The sequence below is a fragment of the Epinephelus fuscoguttatus genome, linkage group LG12 (assembly GCF_011397635.1).
Source record: "Epinephelus fuscoguttatus linkage group LG12, E.fuscoguttatus.final_Chr_v1".
NCBI classification, from domain to species: domain Eukaryota; kingdom Metazoa; phylum Chordata; class Actinopteri; order Perciformes; family Serranidae; genus Epinephelus; species Epinephelus fuscoguttatus.
The window spans coordinates 26472476-26496539 of record NC_064763.1 but is presented as its reverse complement, the minus strand read 5'-3'; the positions used below and the strand labels follow the sequence as shown (position 1 = coordinate 26496539).

Below are 24064 nucleotides of genomic sequence, written 5' to 3'. Positions count from 1 at the left end.
TAAAATCCTTCAAAAGAAATATTCAAAGAACAAAAAAGTTTTTCTTGGACGCCACAAGTTGACACTGTTTTATTTCAGACGTCCACAAGCCAAAAAGGTCGGGAACAACAGAGTTAGATAAGCTGAAAAAAGCATTTCTCTGAAGATAAACTAAAGCACTTTGTCTTATTTTCCCCACAGTTCAACTTTTGGGGATACATTACTTTCCCCAACACATGTGACAGACTGGCGAACCAGTAACCACTGAGCGCAGACACCCACTGTGAATGACTCTGAGAGGGCACAATTTTGTGTCACCCACAATTACATCTGTTGTCACTCATTGATACAGCCTTTAAAAAGACAGAGTTCACCCCCAAATCAACAACACATTTTTGCTCTTATCTGTAGTGCTGTTTTTATGTCTAGATTTTTTTGGTGTGAGTTGTCAAGTGTTGGAGATACCGGCTGTGGAGATGTCTGCTTTCTCTTGAATAAAATAGAACTAGGTGGCACTCAGAGACTGTACAGTATAAATAATGGATACAGCTACTGGGTCGTCACCTATTGGTTTTTGGACTGCTATTCTGAAGCCTTGAGTTTGGCATCTTGTCTGTTGCCGTCTTGGTTTTTTTGGAGCCAGAAGTGACCATATTTGGATGAGAGGGTAGAGCCGTGGAGGAGCGAGGGTGCTTCTAGCAACACTTCACAAACAGCCTTTCAATCAAGTGGCTTTGTCCTTAAATATGCTTAACTTTAGGCCTTAATAGAAAGTGAATGGGTGAGTTCTAAAATAAATCACCCTCCACACAGGTCACATGAATGCTGAAATTAGCTATAGAGACCAAAAATGTTTTTGTACCAGGCAATAAACATGTTTATTTCTGCTGTACAGTTGGGTATTTTAACATGGGGATCTGTGGGGATTTATTCTGTTTTGGAGACGGCCACAAGTGGCCATTTAATGAACTACAGCTTTTGGCACTTGCACATTGGCTTCATTTCTCAGCCTCAGAGGTTGCTGCTTGATGGCACTCAGCTTGTGGTGTTCAAAACAAAAATCTTATTTTATGGATATTTTTGCAGTTTTCGACCAGTCACTTGGTTGTTGTATCCGATCAGTATCATAAGTTGCCCTGTAGAGAGCAGTCAAATACTCAAACTTCCCCCACCATTCGGCCCACTCAGGCGTAAAACACCTGCACTTACGGTCACTGCAGAACGGCCCCCCATAGGTGGTCATGGTGCAGTCACAGGAGAAGCCCTCCCACAGCTGCAGACACACTCCCTGGTGGAGGCAGGAGTCCTCTGTGCAGGTGGTGCTGGGACCTGCAGGGTGTTGACAACAGATTTACCAGGTGCATTCTCACCATTTTGTTCATGCATCTCCACTGTCATCCAAAACGAATAAATGGAGTCATCACTGCAGAATTAGACTGCGGATATTGACAGAAAATATTAATGTGAACTGATTTTATCACTTGTATGTGAATGTATCCTACAAGCTTTTCAGTAAAGGAGGTTCAGTAAGATAATAATAGCAATTTAAACAAGGCAATTAAGAAAGTTGTTTAACCAGCTTTTGTATTTTGCAACTGATTACTGGTTACTAATTATTAATATGTTTTTGTATTCATTTGGAGACACTATCAGGCAGCAATCCTCTGCTGATCATCAAATCTCCTCACTGATAGTGTCGTTCGTTGACTTTGCTCAGTCGTGTTCCACAGAGGAAGACATCTATTGATTGTGGAGGCTCCATGACCTTTACCCAAGAGTCACCCTCAAGCCAAACTTTGCACTTATGTAACTACTCTGTCATAACCTGTGCAATGTTTCCTGGGAAGCGATGGCTGCCTGGGGAGATTATTAAGTCATGGCAAAACTCTGTGCTTTACTGAGTGCCTATTTGCTCGAACAGAACTCAACAAAAGTAGCTGGACATTTTTTTTGAAAGATAATTTTTTTGGGCATTTTGCCTTTAATGGATAGGACAGTGTGAAAAATGGGGGAGAGAGAGTGGGGGGACAACATGCAGCAAAGGGTTGCAAGCCGGAGTCGAACTCGCAACCGCTGCAGCGAGGCATCACCTCTTTACATGGGGCGCCGGCACTATCCACTTACGCTACCGACACCCCAGCAGCTGGACTTCTTGACTGCAGAGTGATGTTATTACATGTTAGCATGTATAATCAGACATAATAAAACCACAGATTGTGTTCACCAGCCAATCACAATGGAGCATTTGATATAGCTGTTTAATACCGTAACAAATGTGGTGTAATTAGTTTCGGTGAGCGGTGACTCACTGAGCTCCTCTGTGTTTCGTCTCTGCTCTGACATCAGTTGGAAACGGAAGGAAATCAGATTACAGGTGTTTTAATAACTGCCCAGCGTGTTACCGGCCTCACCTCCACAGCTGTGCTCCACCTCTCCAACCTTGTGGAGGGCATCAGCCAGCAGGTCGGGGAGTCTTCCGTTCAGGTCCACGGATGCCAGGCAGCCCTTGTATCCTTCTCGGGATGCTATTAACCTGGGCAGGCTGCTGTACATGCTCTTCCCAACGCCGCCAATGTACAGTTCCCCTGTGGGATAATACAGATGTCAATCAAGATATAATCACTTCATTTGCCACAACCAAGCACATGTTGGTGAATGTTCTAAAACAGGCTGGCTGCACAGAGATTGAGCATGGTGAAGGACAAAAATAATCCGTAAATGAATAAATAACTGGGTGTAAATTTAAGTGGTCCTTTGCAGTTGACTCAACTACCTGTCATTTCAATACCTAATTGTTCTTTTTGAGTTTGACTAAATGTAGAAATAATTAAAGTATGGCATGGATATATGGGAACCCTTTAAAAACAGATAGACTTTATTTTATTTTATTTTATTTTTAATGATTCTTTTTTTTATTAATTATTATTTCTAAGTTCTATTAATAAAAAAATTATATAAATATTCTTTTTTTTATTTTTTAATTAATTAACTTTTAATTTATTCATTTACAACATTATTATTTCTATTATTATTTCTATTATTATTATTATTATTATTATTATTATTATCATCGCATTTTGTTATTATCTTTCAAATGTCTCTTGTGTAATGGAAAGCCTAATTTTATTGTCCGACAACAATCTTTATGATATTCTTCTGGAGGAGCAAACATTTTTTTTTTAGTTATTGGAAGTAATTAAAAAAAATTATAATTAAGACATTGCTGGAAACAAAAACAACTCCAAAGTGCTGAGGATGTATAAGGGTGTAGTGCAAATGTAAGCATAAACACTCTTTATTAGGAACATCCTATCTAATGCTATCTACTGTTCTGCCACAGAGTCTACTTTTATGAGGCCTTTAATGTTCAGTTATTAACACTGCCATAGAGGTGTTAATTCAATTATGTGTTTTAGCACTGAGGTCATCGTTAGTGGTGGTGTTATAGCGGGCTGAATGATACACAGAGTTGTCTAGTATTCTCAACCCCTAATCTATGGGAAAGACAAACATGTTGGAAACACCTCTGTATATAACGTACCCCAGTGACCTCAACAGACATAAAATGGAAATAACATGTGTCTATAAAAATAAATTTCGCAAAGATTTAATTTAGAAATCAGTCCCCAGATCATAACACCGACTCCACCATTTTAAAAGCTGCTGATTGTTTCCCGCTTATCAATTCTGGTTCTTGGTGCATGCTAAACATGTGAAAGGGACTGTTCACTCCAAAATCAAAATGCATATTTTTCCTATAACCTGCAGTTCTATTTATCAGTCGAGATTGTTTTGGTGTGAGTTGCCAGGGTGGAGATACCTGCTGTAGAGATGTCTGCCTTCTTTTGAATATAATGAAACTGGATGACTAGCAGTGTCTCGATCCAGGAATCATGATGGTTACTCAAGATAATCCACAGACCTTGTTGTGAGCAGTGTCACATGGGAACTATTTTCTTTCTACCAAACTACACCCACAAACTGTATCACCGCACAGAGGAAGCTCGCTCCCCTAGCACCAATAAGGTAGCTAATGTTAAGGCTCAGCTGAGGAGGCAGCATTAATGCATATTTCTTGTGTTGCCAGGAGCACGAGCCGGTCGTCCATGAATAGATGCAGATATGTATTTTAGATATAGGGGTGAACTGTCTCTTTGAACTCTCGCAGATAGACGACGCACGGTCTGTTTTCTCATTATTGTTATATTCAAACAAAACAACAAAAGAGGATTGAGATTTACTATAAAGAGTATTTTTTCATCATTAAATATTGTGGTCATCACCTCCTCCTTACGTTGAACATTAAATTGTGCAAATTGCTAGGATAAGTTACCTTTTAAATCCAGGTTGCGTGCTCCACTGGCGTGTTGGGTGACAGTGCGGGAATCAATCTTAAGGATGTGCACATTGTTGTTGTCACGGGAGATCATCACGTTGTGCCACTGGTTGTCACTAAGAGGCTTGTCAGAGTTCCCCTTCATAAGCGACGGCCCATTTCCCAAGTCAAAGACATAATGAATGTACCTGCAGGACAATGCAGATGTTTCTCTTATATAATATCATATCTCAATGCACCATATGCTGTTATGTGATTATACTGTCGCATGTTTCAAACTATTCTACCCATGTATCTAAGTGCACTGCTGTCTATCAGTCTGTGTTATGATAGGCTCATAGTCAGAAATGTACTCTGCTGATGTACAAATAAATAACAGTGAATGAATTTAAACACACACGGCAAGGCTGGAGGCAAGTCATCGTGTTGAAATTAAACTTGATCAACACACATTGCCAAAAAAACTAAATCTAGTCTGAATCAAAGTTAAGCACCATCCATGACAAAGCTGCTACACTTCACACAAAACACTGAGCAGCCTGGAAACTATGACAGAAGTGTTGGAAGCCATTTTTCGTCTGTGTTGTCTGTGCAAGCTTCTGCTGCAGGCTCCAGAGCTGAACAAGGCCTCCTGCTGACTAATTGCTTATACTGAGAGAGAGTCTGTGCAAGGTTTGACAGTGGGAAGCTACAGTCGTTGCTTTGCTTGCTCTGTTTCGACAACCTTTCTCTTCTATTCTCTCTGCAACAAAAAATTATTTACAATGAATAAAAGATTTGGAACATGTTTGTTGACGGTGAGAATGGCACTGGCACTGTGATAAGGGCAACTATTGTTTTTTGCGCTGGTGCTTCCTTGATCTGCACCTTTCCCTGTTACAAAATTATTTATGATGAACAAATGATTTTAAAGCTATTTTGTGTCTCTCTACAGTGCCGCAGGCTGATGGAGTGAAGATATGAATCATGATTAAGTAATTTGGAGCCCAAGAAAAAAGAAAGTAGAAAAGCACCATTCTACAGAGGCCGATACAACTATAATGCACTGCATATAAAAAACGCTCTGCAAATTTAGAAAAAGACAAGTGCATTGACAGAAAACACAAATGCAAAAGCCACAATTGAGGAAGCGCCAACAGATGCTGACAATGAAATGGGCCCACTACTATGACAGGACCAGTGGACTACTTTACCTACATGTATGGAAGAGTAAAGTTCTTGCCTGTTTGAGATGCAAGTAAAATATTAAATATTAACATTCAATAGGCCCTTAAAACCTACTGGAGAACCGGTGATCCACTTGAGCCAGTTCTAAATAGCTTAGCATTGCGTCTACATATATAAATGTTTTAACTTTTGTCACTATGGACATGCCACACATCATTACCTCGGTTAGATTCTCCACAATCAAATTTCAGAAAGCTTTCCATTTGCTGAATTATATTTGGCGGTATGGCTCTGTTCTGGGGCCCCTCTGTCTTTCCTCAGGCCTATGCAGAAAGCCTCTTCCACACATCTCTCTGCCCTTCCATGTGCAAATGAGGTTAGCCTGAGGCAGATATGCAAACCTACCTGCCCTTCCATGTGCCTACATGGAAAGCCTAAGGTAGAGAGAGCAGCAGCAGTTTTACAGAAAACATGAGCATCAAAGTATAGTCCATTCAAATCTACCAGTTATTGTGAACAAGAAAAATGGAGACTCTTTCTGTGCTTTCCAACACCCATACTGCCATACTATCTAATATGCCAGAAAAAGATTTAGTATGTCCCAATACATAACATGTCAAATTCAGTATGCCAAAAATACCCGGATGTTCTACTACATCCGGTCTGATTTTGCAGTCTGCAAGCCAGCATGCTTTTCTGGCTATTCTGACCCACAATCCTCTGCACAGCGGACAATACATCACATCGACTGAGCTGCAAACAGATGTCACCTTGACAGCTGTCAGAGGCTGCAATGATGGATGACAACGCACTCAAGTAACTAATGACCAGTCGAATAGTAATAATAAGAATAATGATTGTTTAAGTGAACAAAATATTCATAAATATTTCAAACAACACAAGGACATAACTATGAAAATGAGAGTGAAAGAGAAATGCAGATTTAATTTTACTGTTGCAAATATAATATGTTAGAATCTACAATCTACTTTAACTACATACATTGCAAAGTAACAACAGCAGAGCTCTCCAGGTAGATCTCCATCTCTAGCGAATTTGTTTTATTTCCAAGGTAACGAATATAAAAGCAAGAGGGTCAAAGTTCAGGATGTAATGTTATGATAAAGTAGTTTGTCCCGATTGTGTGCATACCGCTTGCAACAGTACATATTTTTAAGGGCAGCCGCAGAACCTACTAAAAATGAAAAGAAAAGTATGCGATTCAATCCTTTATCTCTGAAGCACTCATTTAAGTCAGAATATCTCCATTCCTCGATTATATATATTTCTTTAGTCTGTAAGGGTCCACTGACCAAAAAAATCAAAATGGTTTTTCATGAAAATGAATTTAAGTTGTGAATTTTGTCATGTGAAGAGAAAGGCAAACTTCTCCAAACAGGACCATAAATCAGCCTTAACATCGCTACGTCTCCATACATGGATAGAAAGGCAGAACACATGGATATGGAAATGTTAAAACAATGAAAACACAGAAATAAAGTTCTAGCGAACTGAAGACTCACTTGACTCAGACTTTACAATCAACCAATAGTACAGTGACACACCTTCTCTGTCAGCCTATCATCTTACTGCTTCTCATTTTAAATATGGTTCTTTCTCTGTCGTCATGCGCGCCCTCCACCTCCTCATCACCACCTAGTCTATACAGACTCATCAGCCTCACACACCTCATCAGCCATCAGCCTCAGAGTCATCAGTCACCACCACCACCACTAGTGTCTGGACTCCATGGGGCGATTTATCCTGCTGCCGCTCAGATGTCCCTCGATCACAAAATATCTCCCTCTGTTGTCCAAACGCCAAAGACTTTTGTTAAATCTTAATCAGCACAAATCATCTGTCAATCTGTACACTCATATTCTGTATTAAATAATATCTTCAATTCGCTCTCTTGTCTCTCCTGATTGAAACAATAGTCGGCCATTTCTTAATCAACATCTGTTGATGCTCACTTTCATTGCAGCATTTGCATTTGTGTTTTCTGTTAATGCACCTGTGCTTGTTGAATTTGCAAAGTGTTTCTGATATGCAGTTTGACTGAACCATCCTGACTACCATACTGTGCCTTCAGCTTTTCAAGACAAATGTTGTTACACTAAAAGAAATGGCTATACCAGTACAAAACTAAGTAGATATAAATAGTTTGTTCCTGTCCCAAATAGCCCCTTCTATCTTCCCTCAGCCTTGACCTGTATGCAGATTACAGCTCAGTCCACACACCGCAGCACTCACCCTTTGACCAGCTCCACCACAATGAAGTCACTACCATCTCCAGAGTTGTAAAGTATCAGGCCGTCGGGAGTGGTGGTCTTGAACTGGAAGAAAAGGTGCATGGAGGCGTAAGCCTGCAAGGTGGAGAAGGCCAAGTAGCTGGCTTGGGTTTGAAAAGTTACAGGATTGGCCACAATGTGCCTCATGCCGAATCGAGCATTTAGCTCGCAGTACGAGATGTCTCCGTTCTTGCACTGGTCGAGATATAGCATCCCGTTGAAGGAGAGAGCTTGCAGATGGCCAATGAAGTTGGAAGGCATCACAGAGATGAAACGCCGCTCTGTCATGATCCCCGTCTCGATGTTATTGAATTCCAGGCGGGTGTGGGCGCCAGTCATGTGGCCTAAGGAACAAAACGTGCAGCTTCAATTGCAAAAACCTTTCAATATCACCTTTGTAAGCAAAGCTCCCTTATTCCTACTACGTACCTTCCACTGTCACATTGTCCACAGAGAGCTGCAAATTCTTCCCACGCCGCACCACCTTCACTGTGTGCCACTCATTATCATTCAGCTTCTCGCCTACCAGGAGTACCTCTGGTCCCTTGCCTAAGAGGAGGAAAGCGTCAAGTGACAATCATACCACATCAGCTCAGTGTACACTCTTTTCACATGAAGCTCTCTCTATTCAGGGTGCATATATTCATTCACTTCCAAACCACTCACACACACAGCTGTCAACATTTACCTGCAACCAGGAACATGCTCTCACTCAACACACAGTTAAAGGAGGAATGAAACAAAGAAACTGCAGTGGTAGCTCCTATTATGCAGGTTGAATGGCCAACATGTGTAAAATGATTTCTGTACTGAAAAAGCATGACGCATGCTTTTTCTTCATCGGGTCGTTTGATTGATGTCTACTGGGGAAACATGTATTATCTAGAGGCTTGGCTCAAACATACAGCTTCCAAGTTTCAGGATTTCTGCACTATCCTCTGCCTTTTTCGTTGGTTTCAAAATAGGTCACAGTGCAGAAGCTTGCCACTGCAGCACCGTCATCCCAAATCAGTGCCTATGCAACAGGCCGACACGGCAGTTCAAAGGAGTTCTGACATCGCTTGGGAAACTAATTGGCCATGCCTAAGCTGACTGCGCCTTTAGGGGTTTGTCTGTCTAATTGAGCTCAGGGTGTAGGAGAATTACAGGGGACGTACAGAGGGCAATAAATGGAAAACATCAACTGGTTTCCGAACACTGCACTGTTTCATCCTCAGGGAAATAAAACTGCGACTGGAGACTTTGTCCAGGGCTGCATATCAAGTGTCTTTACAGCACACCGCATGATACCACCATCCACCTGCTGAATATCGACTACACACACCAGACAGATCAATTGCATCAAATCCTGCTCCCTCTATATTTGACGGATTAACTTAGATAATGAAAAACAAACCGCTCGCTGGAGTCATGTCCAACACAAAAACAGAAATGTTTATCTTGTAAATCTCTATCGCAAAACAGAGGTACAGACAAGATTTGCTGTAATGAAAACGGAGATAGTGGAATGCCGGATAGAGAGGACGATTCATCTTATCTGTGCTTCTCAGAGGGGAGCTCCCTGCCATCTAATGTCAGCCATTGAAAGTCTGTTTGCAGGTCTGACTGGGGAGTACTCACGTTACTGCACATGGCAAAAAAGGTGTATAACGCTTTGTGGTTCCAGAGGGAGCTGTGCCAAATCTTATAATTTGCCTCAGGTGATGTCACTTGAGTCAGCATCTGTTGTTTCTGAAGATTATAAGTTTGGGGGGAAAAAAAAACAAAAAAAAATGGGGTTGTGGAGTCAAAAAGAAGTGCGTAGTATCCATACTAAAAATGTACGTGCGGACAAAAGCCAAAAATGGTGTGTGCCAAAAACTATCTGACAATTTGTATAATCAGGCTCCTATGTCACCATCTGTGTCACCAATTTCCTATATCTAAAATGTTCATAAGCATGGGACAAAGTTTCTTCCATTAAGTCTGTTTTATAAATCACAAATTTTGCATGTGAAGTGGCGTACACCTCTTTTAGGCCTTGTTTTGTGTGTACGCAATGTTTAAGTCTCTGCTTGAGGCTAGCGACTCAAGGCTACCTTAGCCACTACATCAATCTTCGACGACCTGATCTCAAAGAAATACCTGAAAGGACCATGACCTCTTAACACCATAATATGTGGTGGTGGCATGAACTGTACATTTATTATGTACTTGACACAAGTACACAACCTAATGTTGTGGGTGCCATGCCATTGCCATCCAGAGGTCCAAAATTGGAAGCCCCCATTTGTCTGAAAAACGACCCATTGAACTGAAAGCCCATTTCTCTGACAGCCTGTTTCTCCCAAAACAAACCCCCACTGCTTTGAAATTGCAATTAGTTTCAGTTTCCCAGCAGTGTTTGAACCACAGATTCTTGATGTTTCTACTGACCCTTCGCAAGATTTCCCAGTGGCGTTTGAGCTACAGACCCTGGAGGTTTTACCAATCATTTGTGGCATTTGTCATTAGCAATTGAGCCACTGAACCTGGGTGTTCCTTATGAGCCTGTCCCTGATTTTCCAGCAGCACTGCGCCACCAAACGGGGATGTTTTAAGCCAAAACATAATCTTTTTCTATTACCAAGTGTTTTATTTTTTACTTAAACCTAACCACATGTTAACCACAGTGTTGTCGACAAATGTTAAATTTCTACATATAGTGGTAATGTACAGATGTAATGTATCTGTTTTTACAAAAATCTGTTGTTTTACAGTGCAATATTTTTTTTGCCGATTGGATTGTCTAATTGTAGGGAGTGTGTACGGGACTTCCGAGCTATAGGTCCAGAAAAATGGGCTGTTGTAGAACCACCTTTTGGACTAGTGGGGCTTTGGAATTTTGGGCCGTCTAAACAATGAGTGGTCCCCATGTCATGTCTCGTGGGTGAAAGTCTTGTGTTTGTTTGACTTGTACGCTGAAGGCATGACTGACCTTACTCTCCCTCTAATTAGCTAGTACTTGTTGCCTTCAGTCCTCAGAAGTAAAAACCTTGCGACCATACACCACCCCGACCACCTTCCTTTGCAAACTTTCTCACTCTATATACTACCTGTGGGGTTGTAACATTAACTACTGCCCATTACATGATGTTGTTAAAGCACAGAATTCGTGTGTTTACCACAACAAAGAATCCTAATTGACTTTCAGTTGGCGCTGTTTTCGTGGTGCTGGCACATTAATTTAAAACATTACATGCCACCATCACGTAATACAGTGTTATAAGGTTATGGTCATTTCATGTATATCTGTGAAACCAAGCTTATGTCTGACCTAACTTCTGGCTTTCAAGTTGCATTGTGGGTAATATAGGCTTTGATAAGAAAGGACAATGTGTGGAATAAATGAGAAAATATCCCTGGTTCTGCTAATCTGATGCTAAATCTGTGCAGTACTCCTTTAATGAAAACATCTACTATTATCTGTACATGTAATAGTGTTATTTGTTGTGGCAGTATTTGATTTGAAAGTGGGGTCATGAAGAATTTTGTCTCAGTAAATAAAAATGAAGCACACCTAGTAAAACTGACTGCGCAGCCTGTGTTTGATATCAGTGATAGTGATCTATCTCCAACACTGCAGTGGGTAGTAAAATGGTGGAATATAATATGTATTCACACAGACATCTGACTGTAAACCCTTTGAAATGTGGGCTCCTTTCAAAGTGCCTTCGCTTCACAAGCTCAGCTTCCAGAGGCTCGAGAGCAAGCCGCACATGTAAAGGGTCTATTTTGTCCAGTTTGATCCTCAGTTAAAATTGAATTTGAGTCATATTTTCAAACAAGGATAACTTCAAAGGCATGGTGCAGTTATACAGGTCAGCATTATGAGTGAGCCGAGACTTTGAACGCAGGATGTGCGTGTTAATCAAAGCATGTTATGGTAATTCTGTAATTTTGTAGGACAAATGCCTCATTTCAAAAGTGTGTTGTGTACCATTATTCCCCATATTCGGGAAGAATTAATCAAGAGCACTGCAGCAACATTTGTTCTCGCAACTACTACCCTCCCACTGACAGCTTCCAAGCAGCTGCTGCAGATGGGCTGTCTCTTTGATTCCTTCAGAAATACTGGCAAAAACCCTCACCTGAGAAATCTGAATCAAGTTGTAAGATAATCTTTTAAGGTGGTCAAGAACAAGGACATTTAAAATTCACAATGAGTACAAAGTGCAAAGTGTAATTCCACCCAATGATATCGCTCACTAAATGATGATCGTTTAAATCATTTAGGCAGATAATTCTGCAATTTAAAATTTGGCTCCACTGTCTGTTATCAACCATGAAATCCATTAAGAAGCCATCCATCATCACATCTGCAGTATTAAGCTCTTCAGAGGTCACTGGTGTTGCATACATACAGCATAATTGATCAGGAAAACGGTTCATTTTGCACACAAAGAGATGCACATACAGTAAATGATTTCTGTGGGCTGTGCATGGTGATGCAATGCCATCTGCTGGTGGAGAGGGTGAACACTTGGGAAGATATCTGAGGCGATAAAGGATACACAGCCATGTTCAACATATTGTCTTCGCTAGTCCCATAATTGTTTACCTGCATATTTGACTTTCTATAAACCTTTTAAAAATGCCTTTAAATTGCCATCCTGCAAGGTGGGTCATAAGACTAGTCTATTCACAGTGCATGCACACCTCACTCCTGCCACTTCAACCATCCACACACCCATGAATGCACACACACACACACACTACTCACCTCGATCAGAGAAAAACAATGTAATCCATTAAATATAATGGACTGTTGCTTAGGCTCACATGTGCCGTAAATCTGCTGCAACAGTAAAACTGTCCCCTTTTGCTGTATAGCCATTACATCAGCATCTCAGATCAGTACATTAACATGAGACAAAATTACTGAACAGACTGTAGGTTATTGATTTTTCTATTGTGCACGCTTAAATGTTAAAATATGTTTGAGAGTACACAAACAGTTGTTGCAGTGGGCTCCTTTCATGTCAGGTGAGTATAAATACAATATAATAACTGATATTCAGGCTGCAAATCATAGAGAAATTGAACACGAACAGTTCAATGTTTTATTTCAGAGAACCCGGGAATTATTCATACATGAGGGGTGGAAACAAGCTTTCAGCCGGCACTCGATTATAGTGATAACTTTTATAAGCATTCATAAGCCTCCTCTGTATTGGATGATCTATATCAGAGAGCCGTTCACCTCTCCACTGCCAATAGCTTTTATCTATTTCTCCTACTGCTTCAGTCTGAACCAAAACTTAAATTGCCTGTCTCTCACTATCAGGTGAGAGCAGCAATCTGCATCATGAATTCAAACAACACCGCGGCACAATCCTAAAGTACTGATTCATTTCACAGGAGTATAGAACACCAGAAAATCAATCCTGTTGATACAGAGAAAGATCGGCCTTTTAATCGATGGGATTATGTTCGCTCATTTAAATACCCCATGGCTCACGACGATGGATTTGATCATTTGTCGTCTCAGTCATTTTTTAAATCAAGTCGTTTGTCATGTTGAGGGATTTTATACAGCGGGGTCATCCAGCTTGTTCTGCCTGCATTGTATAGCACATATGGTGTAGAGGCCTCATTACAGAAACTTCCTCAGTCGCAGATCCTATCTCATCTCAGTTTAGGGTGACATCTAGGATTTTTTGTTTTGCAAAAACATGTTTCCTAACTGCATGTAGGAAAAAATCTTGTCTTAGAACAGAAATTTAGCTTTTACAGAACCATCCTAAGGGATTTCCCTGAGTAAGGAATCCTTAGTTAGGGTAATGTAGACCTGCGATCGACAACCAACGGCCAGCAGGCCACATAGGGCCACCAAAGTCAGAATATTATCAATTCATAAAAACTGAGGAGGAAAAATTGCACCCTGGGATTTATCATATCAAGATTTTTTTTCTTCTTCTTATATTGAAGTAACCCCCAAAACAATTGTGAGGGAAGTATTTTTGTAAGGAACAACTGACAAACCCGAAACAGGCTATGTGCATTTGATTTACAGGTGCTTTATAAATCCACCTGTTAGCTTATTATTAGCTTATTATCAACCCACAGCTCCCGGGGCGGGTTTGGGTATTACTTGGAAATATCATAGGTTAATAATTATTACAGAAACATTGCACACAATAGTCCACTTTCCATCTTCTCTCCCTCTCTCTTGGTCACTTTCTCCCTCTTTCTCTCACACACACAGATGCCACAGTGCTCAGTCTGTGTCCCTGTCCTTGTGTCACTCCTCAGTCCTGACAATTGTGCAACTATTACGCATAACGCTGGCAGATTGCAGGTCGGGTCAGATTCAGGTGGTTGATTAACCCATATTTTTGCTGGTTGGGCAGTACAAATCAGACAAGTGAAGCAGAAACCAATTTCTGTCTTTTGTAAATGAATTGCATATTTTCATGCAACAATGGGCACAAACTCAAAGCTCTCATCTAACTTCTTTTTTCAACATGCTTTTATTTAACATTGCCTTCAAATGTTTTCACCTGCTCTTATTTAGTGTACTGTTTCATTTATTTTTAATCTATCGTTAAAATAATTGTATTATCTTAACTTACCTTACCATATTTATCGAAAGTCCTGCCCTGAACGTGTCTGCTTAGAAAAAGTCTGGCCCTTGGACAAATGGAGGTGCTAACCCCTGGCACTGACCCTGTCCTAAATTCAGAATAGCTGCCAATAAAGGCAGCAGCACTATTGTTAGGTCTGTATAGCAATGACAGTGAAAATGGGGAACAATATGAACACTGAAATATAAATATTGAAAGGCTATTCTAACCATATGATGACACTAAAAAATAAATGTCTGTCTGTCTGTCTGTCTGTATACATATATAAAACAACGACTAAACTTCCTCTCCTCTACTGACACAGAGAGAAACAGACAACCATTCATGCTCACATTCACACCTACGGCCAATTTAGAGTCACCAGCAACCTAACATGCATGTCTTTGCACTATGGGAGGAAGCTGGAGAACCCAGAGAAAACCCACGCTGACACAGGGAGAACATGCAAACTCCACACAGACTATATAGTTAGGGCATATTAAGTTAAGATATGCGAGGACATATGAGATAAGAAAGGACACAGCCATGACTTAAGGAATTGCTTCTGTAACAGGAAGATAGGGTTTTTTTCTTTCTTTGAAACTTAACTTAAGTTAGGACAAGCAGTAAGGATGTTTTTTTTTTCTTTTATGTACACCCTTGCAGTTCTCTTACAGTTAAAATCTTGGGGGTATCACAAAGCAAAATATCACGTCTATTGATGTATAATGAGTAGTTCCACTCAGACACATATTTTATTGAAATACTGCCATGAAAAACTGACAGCTGGTGATTTAATTCACATTAAAAAGGAAATGTTCCAACGAATGTACTCTCCTAAAATGAAAAAGCTGCAACAAACTGTACTCTCTCTAACTTGTTTTAACATTTAAGCACAAACATATTTGCTTGATAGATAACAGTCCTGTTTCATCTGTTGATCGCATATCTGGCTAACTAGATTGCACTTTTTTATTTGTCTAAAGTGAGGCTGAGAGCTGCTTTTCTCATTGCAGATAATTGCTGATTGTCCTTGAACTGTGCCCAATTATCAGCCGATGTGAACAAATTGGTCACAAGCAAATGAATGACGGACTCATTGTCAGCACAACAGCCGGCGACTGTACGTCAGATCTAGCTACTTTTGATTACAAGATTATTACATTGCAATAATGAGAAAATGTGTCATTTGAATTGTTGCCAAAACGCGGACTTCACGGGTGTGGAAAAGATCCAATTATATTCAACTGCACAGTGAAGTCTCATTCTTGGTCTTATCTTTGTAATGATGCTTGTGAGCAGCATAACAGCAATAGTAAACACGGGGAATTGGGGGGCAGAAGAAATGAATTATGTTCTGTTTCACAAGGGAATAGAGCAAGAGGCATATGATTACACCACAGTGCATGTTCTCTAAATCATGGTACAGTAAATAATCATAGGAGACACTTACTGAGATTACAGTCTATCCTGATACAATCTGGTGAGAGAGAGAGTGAGATGGTGAGATTAAAAGAAAAAAAAGAAACAGCACAAAAGAGGAGAATATTTCACATCCTTCAAGGTACATTCTGCAGACAGTTCAGTGCTTTTCAGAGCCCACCATCCGGGGACAGCCTCGAGAGTCTAAACCGCCACTTTCCTCCCTGTAGTGTACATAACATTAGAAAAAGGAACAGTGAGTGAAAGGATCAGCATGTGTCTGGCACTGCTGGGAGTACAATAGACCAGATCAAAGTCGGGATCAATAAGAGTTTTATTGACCGTAAAAGTGGAGGTGCACCAGTATTATTTTTAGCATCGGTATCAGCTCGGATGCGGCTGCTTACATTCAACCGTCTGCAGATACTGGGACTGATAGTTTTACTGACACCTGCTTTGGGGTAATACAGCAAACACGCACCGCTGTGAGGAAAACTGTCTGAAGCAGATAACAAAAGAGGAACCTGTGCTTGATTCGGTTGAAGATTTCAACATGTGAAACAGAATAAACCGTCTTAATCACCCAAAGGAGCCTAATGAATTAACTTCAGAAAACAAGTTAGAGTGGCTACTGAGCAGTGTTTAAAGCTCGGGTAGGCGGTTTAACTTCGGCATCACTGGGCAAAAATCCCATAATTTAGTTTGAGCGTATTGTAATTCAAGTGGTCTGAGAGGACACTAGACTGGGCTTTCAAAAATCTAGTCTATGACGGGAGATTCTGGCCAGTCACAGGGCCAAAATCCTGGGAGCAGAGTGTTCCCAGGGTGTTCCTATTAGCTGTTCTACTAATGCAGATGCATGTGCAAGCCCCTTCTGTGAAAGCCTGATACAATAGCTGAGAATCCTGCAGAGAAAGTTGCTATTCCAGCATTGGCAACAACTGCCTACGCTGCAAAGCAACCCCAAAAGGGAAGACGACCTTAACAATAAGAGAGTCTGACAATGAAAGTGCCTGAGATGGACTGAAAATATGAGTATAGTTTAGCCTACTTCTAAGCGCAGCCAAAGCTCACGTCTTTAACACAGGTAATTCATAATACAGTCATTTAAGTTCATGTTAATGTAGCTAACATTAGCTTGAACCTCAAATCACAGTGTGTCCACCTCTCTGCCCGCTGCTACCGACCACCTTACCGGGAGGAGAGCTGGCAGCAGCTCCGGAGACGGACCCCCAATCAGCAGCTGCAGCATCCCAAATCCAGGTAGTGCAAACCCAAACTTCTGGGGACCAGGCAGCCCTGACTCCCTGCTGGATCCGCAAACTTTGTGTTGCTGCGGTTTTCTAGGCAGCCTGCAGTCACTCCTGGCGCTGGGGGGTTTGTGATGGCTGAATTCGAGCTACTACAGCTGCTGACTGAAGCTCCAAGCCCCAAGCTGGAGTTCACAGCAGTTGGGAGCAAGGCAAACGGATGCTAGGGTGGCTAGCTAGCTAATTCTTGTCATATATGTAGTCCAATAGAGAGACAGTAAGGGGGGCAAGGAGGGGCTGAGCGAATGCATTGCATACAACTCTACAATGAAATAAGATTAAAAAATGAATGTGTGGGGAATCCTGAGTTTCTGTATGAAGCATGTGCATATAGCGATGGTCGCCTGGTGGGAGGGGCTCGAACAGAGAGGGGAGAGCTGCAGGGGAGGGTGTGTATTCCTGTATTTTCCTTTCCAGATTTCTGCTAACCCCAGTTTTAAGGTCAAGCAGTTACTGGGATCATGCAGAATTTGCAATAAACGCCTCATTTCCTGTGAGATGAAACCATCTCAGTTTTCTTCAGCTGTATAGCCTCTTGTATAATTTATGTTTGGGAGAGCCTGCATGCATTCATAAGTGATAAGACATTAACGTGATTGATTTATTTCACTAAATAATACTGAAAAGGTCATGAATGTGTAACATAATAAGTTTTAGTGGTATGAGTTAAACTTAATAATTTGACCTATTGTACTGATGCACCTCTACTCCAAAGCCCAAACCTTGATCCGTCTTCACTCTTAAGCTCAGAGTGCGGTTAACTGAAATGATCCGGCCTCCTGCTTGTTCTGCAGGCTGGCCTGATGGTAATAAACTATTTTCCAAGTTAAATCCAGAGGAAAAGGGCGATTTGCACAACCTGCAGCCACAGTGAACCTTACACCGTGAAAATAATGACACCAGCACAAATGTGATGCTTTGCTAACTGTTTATCATGCTAATACCTCCTAAATCCATCTGCAGTATTCACATTTTCGGCCTCAGAATAGATTCACCCGCTCACCATTTGCATGTCCTGAATAATGAAACCAATTTCATCCATGAATATATTGGTGTAAGTCATGTGGCTGAGGAGTGCTCTCAAGCTGTCAACCATCACAGAGCAGTGGATACAGACAGCCAGAGACCAGAGTGACTTTCTGCTGCAGGTGTGTGCATGTGTGCGAGTGTGTCCATCACTGGCACCCCCTGTTCAGTGAAGCGGCTCTAAACTGGACAGGCCAGTAAATGTGGAGGGAGGGGGAACGACAATGGCCGTATCTACGGCGTGAGCGGTCTAAGTGGTAATATCTCAGCGTAATGATGGATCTGGTCTCTGACTGCCTTCTCCTTGAACTGCAGACAAGCCATTGAAGGGCTGAAAGAGCCGAGACGGTCAGATGGGACCTGACCACTGGATGAACTGAGAGAGAGAGCAGGAGAAAGAGAAAGAGAGAGGCAGAAGATACATACACATCTACAGTTGCTTAAACCCCTTTTATCATTGCTTTTTCTTTTTAAAAAAAATCTCCAAAATGTTTTTCAAAGATTGATTTTATAATTCAGAAGAAGTGTTCTTCATTTGTTTCACATCAGTTGTTCAGTTTTGTACTATTATGTTGAAAAGATACGATGATACGTCTCTTATTGTATAAATATACAAATTTTGTGATGCCCAAGAAGCAAAAGTGTGCGAGTGGTGAAGATACACAGGTTACTACATAAACACAATGTCTACAGTAAACCCTGGAAGAGAGTAAGGGTGTTTTCACACTTGGTCCTTTTCAGCCGTTTCAAATGGACTCAGAACGGTGAACACTCCAAGATCTCAGACCCCTCTGAAGCGAACTGAACTCAGACCATCTCCCAAGGTGGTCTGAGTTTGGTTCCCCTCAAGTCAATGGTGGGGTTAAATTGACCTGTGCCTTGTGAACACAAAGCGCTCCAGGTTCACTTTGCTCTTTGTCATTGTATTTAGCCCTCTAGATCACACGCTGTTGCACTGGGACGCCTAAAAAACAGACAAAACCATGTCGGCCTGTAGTGCTTGCAATGACGCAGGACATGGAAGATACTGCACGTCTCCAGATGTTGAATGTGGAATACATCAAACGGCAACAGTCTACAGCACAGAAACACTAAGGTTTGCTCCAATTTTAAGTTCATTTAAAAGTGAGGGGCTTCATAACCGCGCTAAAAGTAAAAACAAAACTGTGTCAATAAAGTGTGAACAGAAAGAGGACTGAGGCCCCATCAGAGCTGAAGTTGACCAGAAAGAGAACTGAGTCCTTTTTCTGTTGGTCCACTTTTCGGTGCACTTTAAGAGGACTGAGTTCAGTTTGTTTAAAAAGGACTATATGTGAAAACACCCTCAGATGTTCGTCAAATATGGAGCCACAGCCAGCTACTGAGAGTAAATATGCCAATTTGCTGTATTACAGGGGGCTAAGTATTGAACTATTTCTTGGCTCTGAGCGGTTGCCAGGCAACCAGCATAGATTCCAGGAAGTTACTGTGCATGGCCAGGAAATTGTCTGATACATAACCCCTCATAAAAGAAGGAATTGTCATTTTTACACTTCAGTTTTTGTACAGAAAAAGAACATTAATTACTAAGCGTCACGTGTAGCAGTGGGTGAGTTTTGTGAACATACGACAGAGCCAGGCTCACTGTTTCGCCTGGTTTCCAGTCCTTGTGCTAAGCTAACTCTCTGCTGGCTTATCTTTTATTGATGGATACAACAGTCTTGTCGATCTCCTCCTCTAACTCTCTGCCAGGAAGTCAAAAAGCTCATTTCCTAAAAGGTCAAAGTATTAATTTAAATCCCATCCATAGATGAAGCGCTTTTAAACTCCAAATGATCTCTTTCTAAAATACAGCTGATAAGATGATTTACACCATCAGTTAGTTCATTAAGATGTTCTTTCATTTCTGCTTTGAGCAAACCAAAGTATATTTGGCTAAAATAGAAACTGTTGAAAATGATTTTCTGTAACTTCATCCAGGACCATTCCATATGTCCACATTTCATTGTTATCACAATATTTGTTTAAATGTTATGAAACTGACCACTCATAATTGCATTCCCTAATATCCAGTTAAACTGACCTACACTGAAATAATCTGACACCACAGGTCTCTGAAAAATTGCAAATAAATTATAGCAACATGCAGTCAATGATTATTTTAAGCAACTGTAGTAACAGTGTATGAAGATGGGAATGAGAGAGTCTGAGACAAAACTAATGTCATGAGAACTCTAGCTTGGTGACACATCCTGAAAGGTCAACTGGTATTATCTGCTCGCATTTGCCGCAGCAGCATTACCCAGGTTCACAGTGAGTTTCACTCTGCCTCCGTCCAGCTCCAGACGCAGGGTGTCCGCCGACTGCTGCGACGTGGTGGCCATCAGCAGGCCAAAAGCCCTCTGGGACATGAAGCGGAGGGACACGTCCTCGGCCTCTGTGTGCAGCGTCCTTGGCAGCACCACCTTCAGATACATGCTGCCGTCATAGCTCACCATGGTGGCCTCTGTGGTTTTCAGGAAGAGGAAGCAGACATTGAACCCCCGAGGGGTTCAACAACACTAAATTAAAAACAAAAAGTGGCATTTATGGAATGAAACCTGAAATCTATTTGAGCTTATCTCAGGTGCGGCATGATATCATTTTAGATTGCAGTTTTCATCAGTCGCACCAGATGGCAGAAAAAGCCTGGAGCATGCAAAGACAGCGGCGAGATTACAGCAGCAATCAAATTTCTGAAGGATTTATACCCATCATAGTGCAATACAAGAGGGATTTTCATATATCCCTCATACTATTAGCTGCCAATGGATCTGCGTAATTTGGCCTCTCTGTGAGAAAACCATCTGCATGGTAAATGCAAAGTGATTCAGGCCGAATCACCGTGCCGAGGCAGCACTGCATTTCTAATGAAACACTCATAGCACTGGCCTTATGATACCGACAATTCATTAATGAATCACTACACTGTAGGAAAATACTGTAATTTACTATGGCTTACATTAAAAAATAGGCATTTTGTCCTTTGACTGTCACCTAGACTGCTTTGTGGACGTGGAAGGTTACTCTGATTTGAGAGAACTCATTTGAATAGGTATGACATTATACAGTATGTAGATGATCATACTGCTATTGCAAATCAAATTATTATTATTTGGAAGGGCTGAGCAGTAGGGTCTGATAATGAGTTTTCTTTGTATCTACATTTTTCCCATCTGTGCAGGCACTTTCCAGCCACTACACAGCTAAGTTAATAAATAAAATACAGGCCAAAGTGTGTTAAAAGCTTTGCAGCAGCATTTTGAAATCACTTATCCTCCCCATCCACCATCATCTGTTTCAGAGACTCTTACCCTTCTCGCAGCTGGGCCCGAGGTAGCCAGTACCGTTGCAGTCACAAATGTGGCGGTTCCAGCCTTCTCTGCAGTGTCCGCCGTTGGCACACGTGTCTCTGGCGCACCTGACATGAGTCTCCCTGGTGCAGAAGCTGCTGACACCTGTGGCGCTCTGAACCTCGGCCAGCCTCCACAGGTTCCGGCTCTGCCCGTCAATAAAGAGGTCCCTCACACAGCCCACGTAGCCAAGGCTGAGGGAGGCGGTCCATACCTCAGGGGGGAGCATGAGGGCTTGGCGGTCTTCAGGTAAACCTCCGAGATACATGTCTCCGTCTAGGTCAAGGATCTCACTGCCCTCGTTAGCAGAAAAGGGGATGCTCTGGCTGTTCACCGAGATAAAGCCTGTAGGGCGGGCAGTGAGTCAATTTGTACTTGCACAATGTTTTTGTTACAGAAAATCAAGACAGGTGTGTGTGGGCTGTGCTAAGTGAGAAGTGAGAACAAACTGTGAGATTGAGGGAGTGGGCATTAGTCTGCGCTTGTTTTAAAAGAGTGTGGATTAAGAAACTGTACTGCCAGTCCTCAGGAGTTGACTGTGTGAGCAGAAGCAGGAGCCGAAACTAAAACTTGCTCTGGAAAAGTGAAGAATTACAAATGACAAATCTGCATTGTCACATTGCCCTGCTTGAGAAGGAAGGAAATTTATTTATAGAAATGAGTAGGAAGAAATAGAAGGAACTGTGTATATTTTGGATTCTACTAATAAGGCAGACATTTGGATTGTACTAATAAGGCCCAATTTGAGGTGGGTGCCTGTATAATTGGCCACTTGTGAAATAGGTTAACACGGATTTCAAAATGTCATACATAGATTATAGCAAGGGAAAATATCATTGTAATTAAAACCTAATGTGCATGCATGTTTCACTGCAGTGAATAAAACGTAAGAGCGTGCCAATGTGACTGAATCCATGCTGGCATATGGTGGTTTCACAGCTTGGAACCTTTTCTGCTTCACAGCTAAAACTGGAGGAGCACAGTAACAGAAGCAGACAGAAGGCTTCCCCTGCCTTCACAAATATAATTCTCTTACCGTTGCGCCCTCTCCTCTGGAAGTCCACATGGCACCACTCGCCATCGTCGAGCCTCTTGTTACTGGCTCTCATCTTGATGCTGCCAGAGCCCATATCCATGACCAGGTAGAGAAACCCATCCAGCAGCTCTATGGCGAAGAAATCGGCCCTGGGCTTCCTGTCGGGCTGCGTGCCCTGCAGGCTGCCGTGGCTGAACAGCAGCAGGCCGACGGGCTCTGTGGTGCGGAAGTCAAAAGATATGGCGCCCGTCTTCTTTGTGTTCCACCTGGGCAATGTCAAGTAGGCAGACGGCGTGTCAAAGGTGACCGGCTCCAGGGCTTCCACATCCTCGCAGCTGAATATCAGGTCACCATGGATACTGATCTTTGGGTCTCGCTGTTCAGCCAGTCGTGACAGCTCCAGTCTAAACTCATTATTCTTGTAGACCACCTAATAAATGAGAGAGATGTTGCGGTGAGGTGACAGCTGGGAAGAGCAATGAATTCGGTGCAAGGGTTGAATATTACTCATCAATAAGTATTAGAATCGATATGACACGGCATAATCGCGAGGACACGCTGCAGAAAACAAGTTGAATCATCCCTGAACTCAAAACTCTGATGGAAAATGTCCCAATGATTTCATTTCCATAGTCCGCTCCAATAAACTGGCACCTTTAATTAAACGGATGTAGAGGCGCTTGATGCATTAATAAAAGAAAATGAATCACACTTTGTCTGCCTGAGATTGTTCCTGACCGTGTGTCCACGCAGATACAGAGGAGATATGTACAACTGAACACACTGCGTTTTACAGGTACTCAAAATCAAAAGCTCACCATACCAACACTGTCTGGTTTTTGATCTGGATGTTTTCGAGTTTACCATAAAATTACTTCATTAACTACAAAACCTGTCGTGAAAAAGAAAACCAAGGAGGCAGCAGGAGCGGAGATGCTTTTAAAAAAATTTGGTAAATGCATTTAGATTTAGATGCAAATGCAAACATTTACATTTTAGACATTTAGCTGACTCACTAAGGAACGTACAATGGGTCTGACAGTGGAATAATCTTAAATTCAGGGGGGAGGAATCACAGACACAGCACCTACACAATGACAATTATATGTGTTTATACAAAGTAAAGTGAGAGAGATCAAGTCCAAGCAGAGATGGTGGGTGGTGGAGAGAGGCGGACTCCATCTTTTACAAACACAAAAATGCAATTTATATTTCAAAAAGGTGAATATAGTAAATGTAAGAGGGCATAAACTTGAGTGCTGAGCTCATGATGCAGATAAACAGCAGTGGAAAAATCTGATTATACTCTCCGGCTGCAGTGAATATACAAAAGACCTCCCTCTGTCTTTGAGGAATGTCTGGCTATTGATTTGAGATTTCAGCTCAATCACAGGAAACAGAGAGAAGTACAAAAGCCTTTTCAAATATATTTACTTACACTACACACAATATACCCTGTTTATACTAGGAGCGTACTTCAATAGCGTGCCAGTGAGGGCTGCTCTGCGCCGTTATTGTATTATTTTCTACTTTCAGTGCAGG

At 41.6% G+C, this 24064-nt stretch overlaps 1 protein-coding gene across 7 annotated transcripts in view; it reads right to left on the bottom strand.

Annotated features, from left to right (window-relative positions):
- nrxn2a (neurexin 2a) overlaps window positions 1-24064 on the bottom strand; it is a 199569-nt gene that overhangs the window by 80989 nt on the left and 94516 nt on the right. For 5 of the 7 annotated variants that reach the window (XM_049592953.1, XM_049592952.1, XM_049592956.1 and 2 more), the window contains 9 exons: window positions 22523-22952; window positions 21448-21831; window positions 20397-20600; window positions 15811-15837; window positions 8203-8322; window positions 7736-8117; window positions 4313-4503; window positions 2391-2564; window positions 1189-1308 (listed from right to left, as the gene is read on the bottom strand). In XM_049592953.1, coding sequence (XP_049448910.1) covers window positions 1189-1308; window positions 2391-2564; window positions 4313-4503; window positions 7736-8117; window positions 8203-8322; window positions 15811-15837; window positions 20397-20600; window positions 21448-21831; window positions 22523-22952 — 2032 coding nt within the window. The remainder of the gene's footprint in view (window positions 1-1188; window positions 1309-2390; window positions 2565-4312; window positions 4504-7735; window positions 8118-8202; window positions 8323-15810; window positions 15838-20396; window positions 20601-21447; window positions 21832-22522; window positions 22953-24064) is intronic. The other 2 variants (XM_049592954.1, XM_049592957.1) reach the window with 1 other exon arrangement.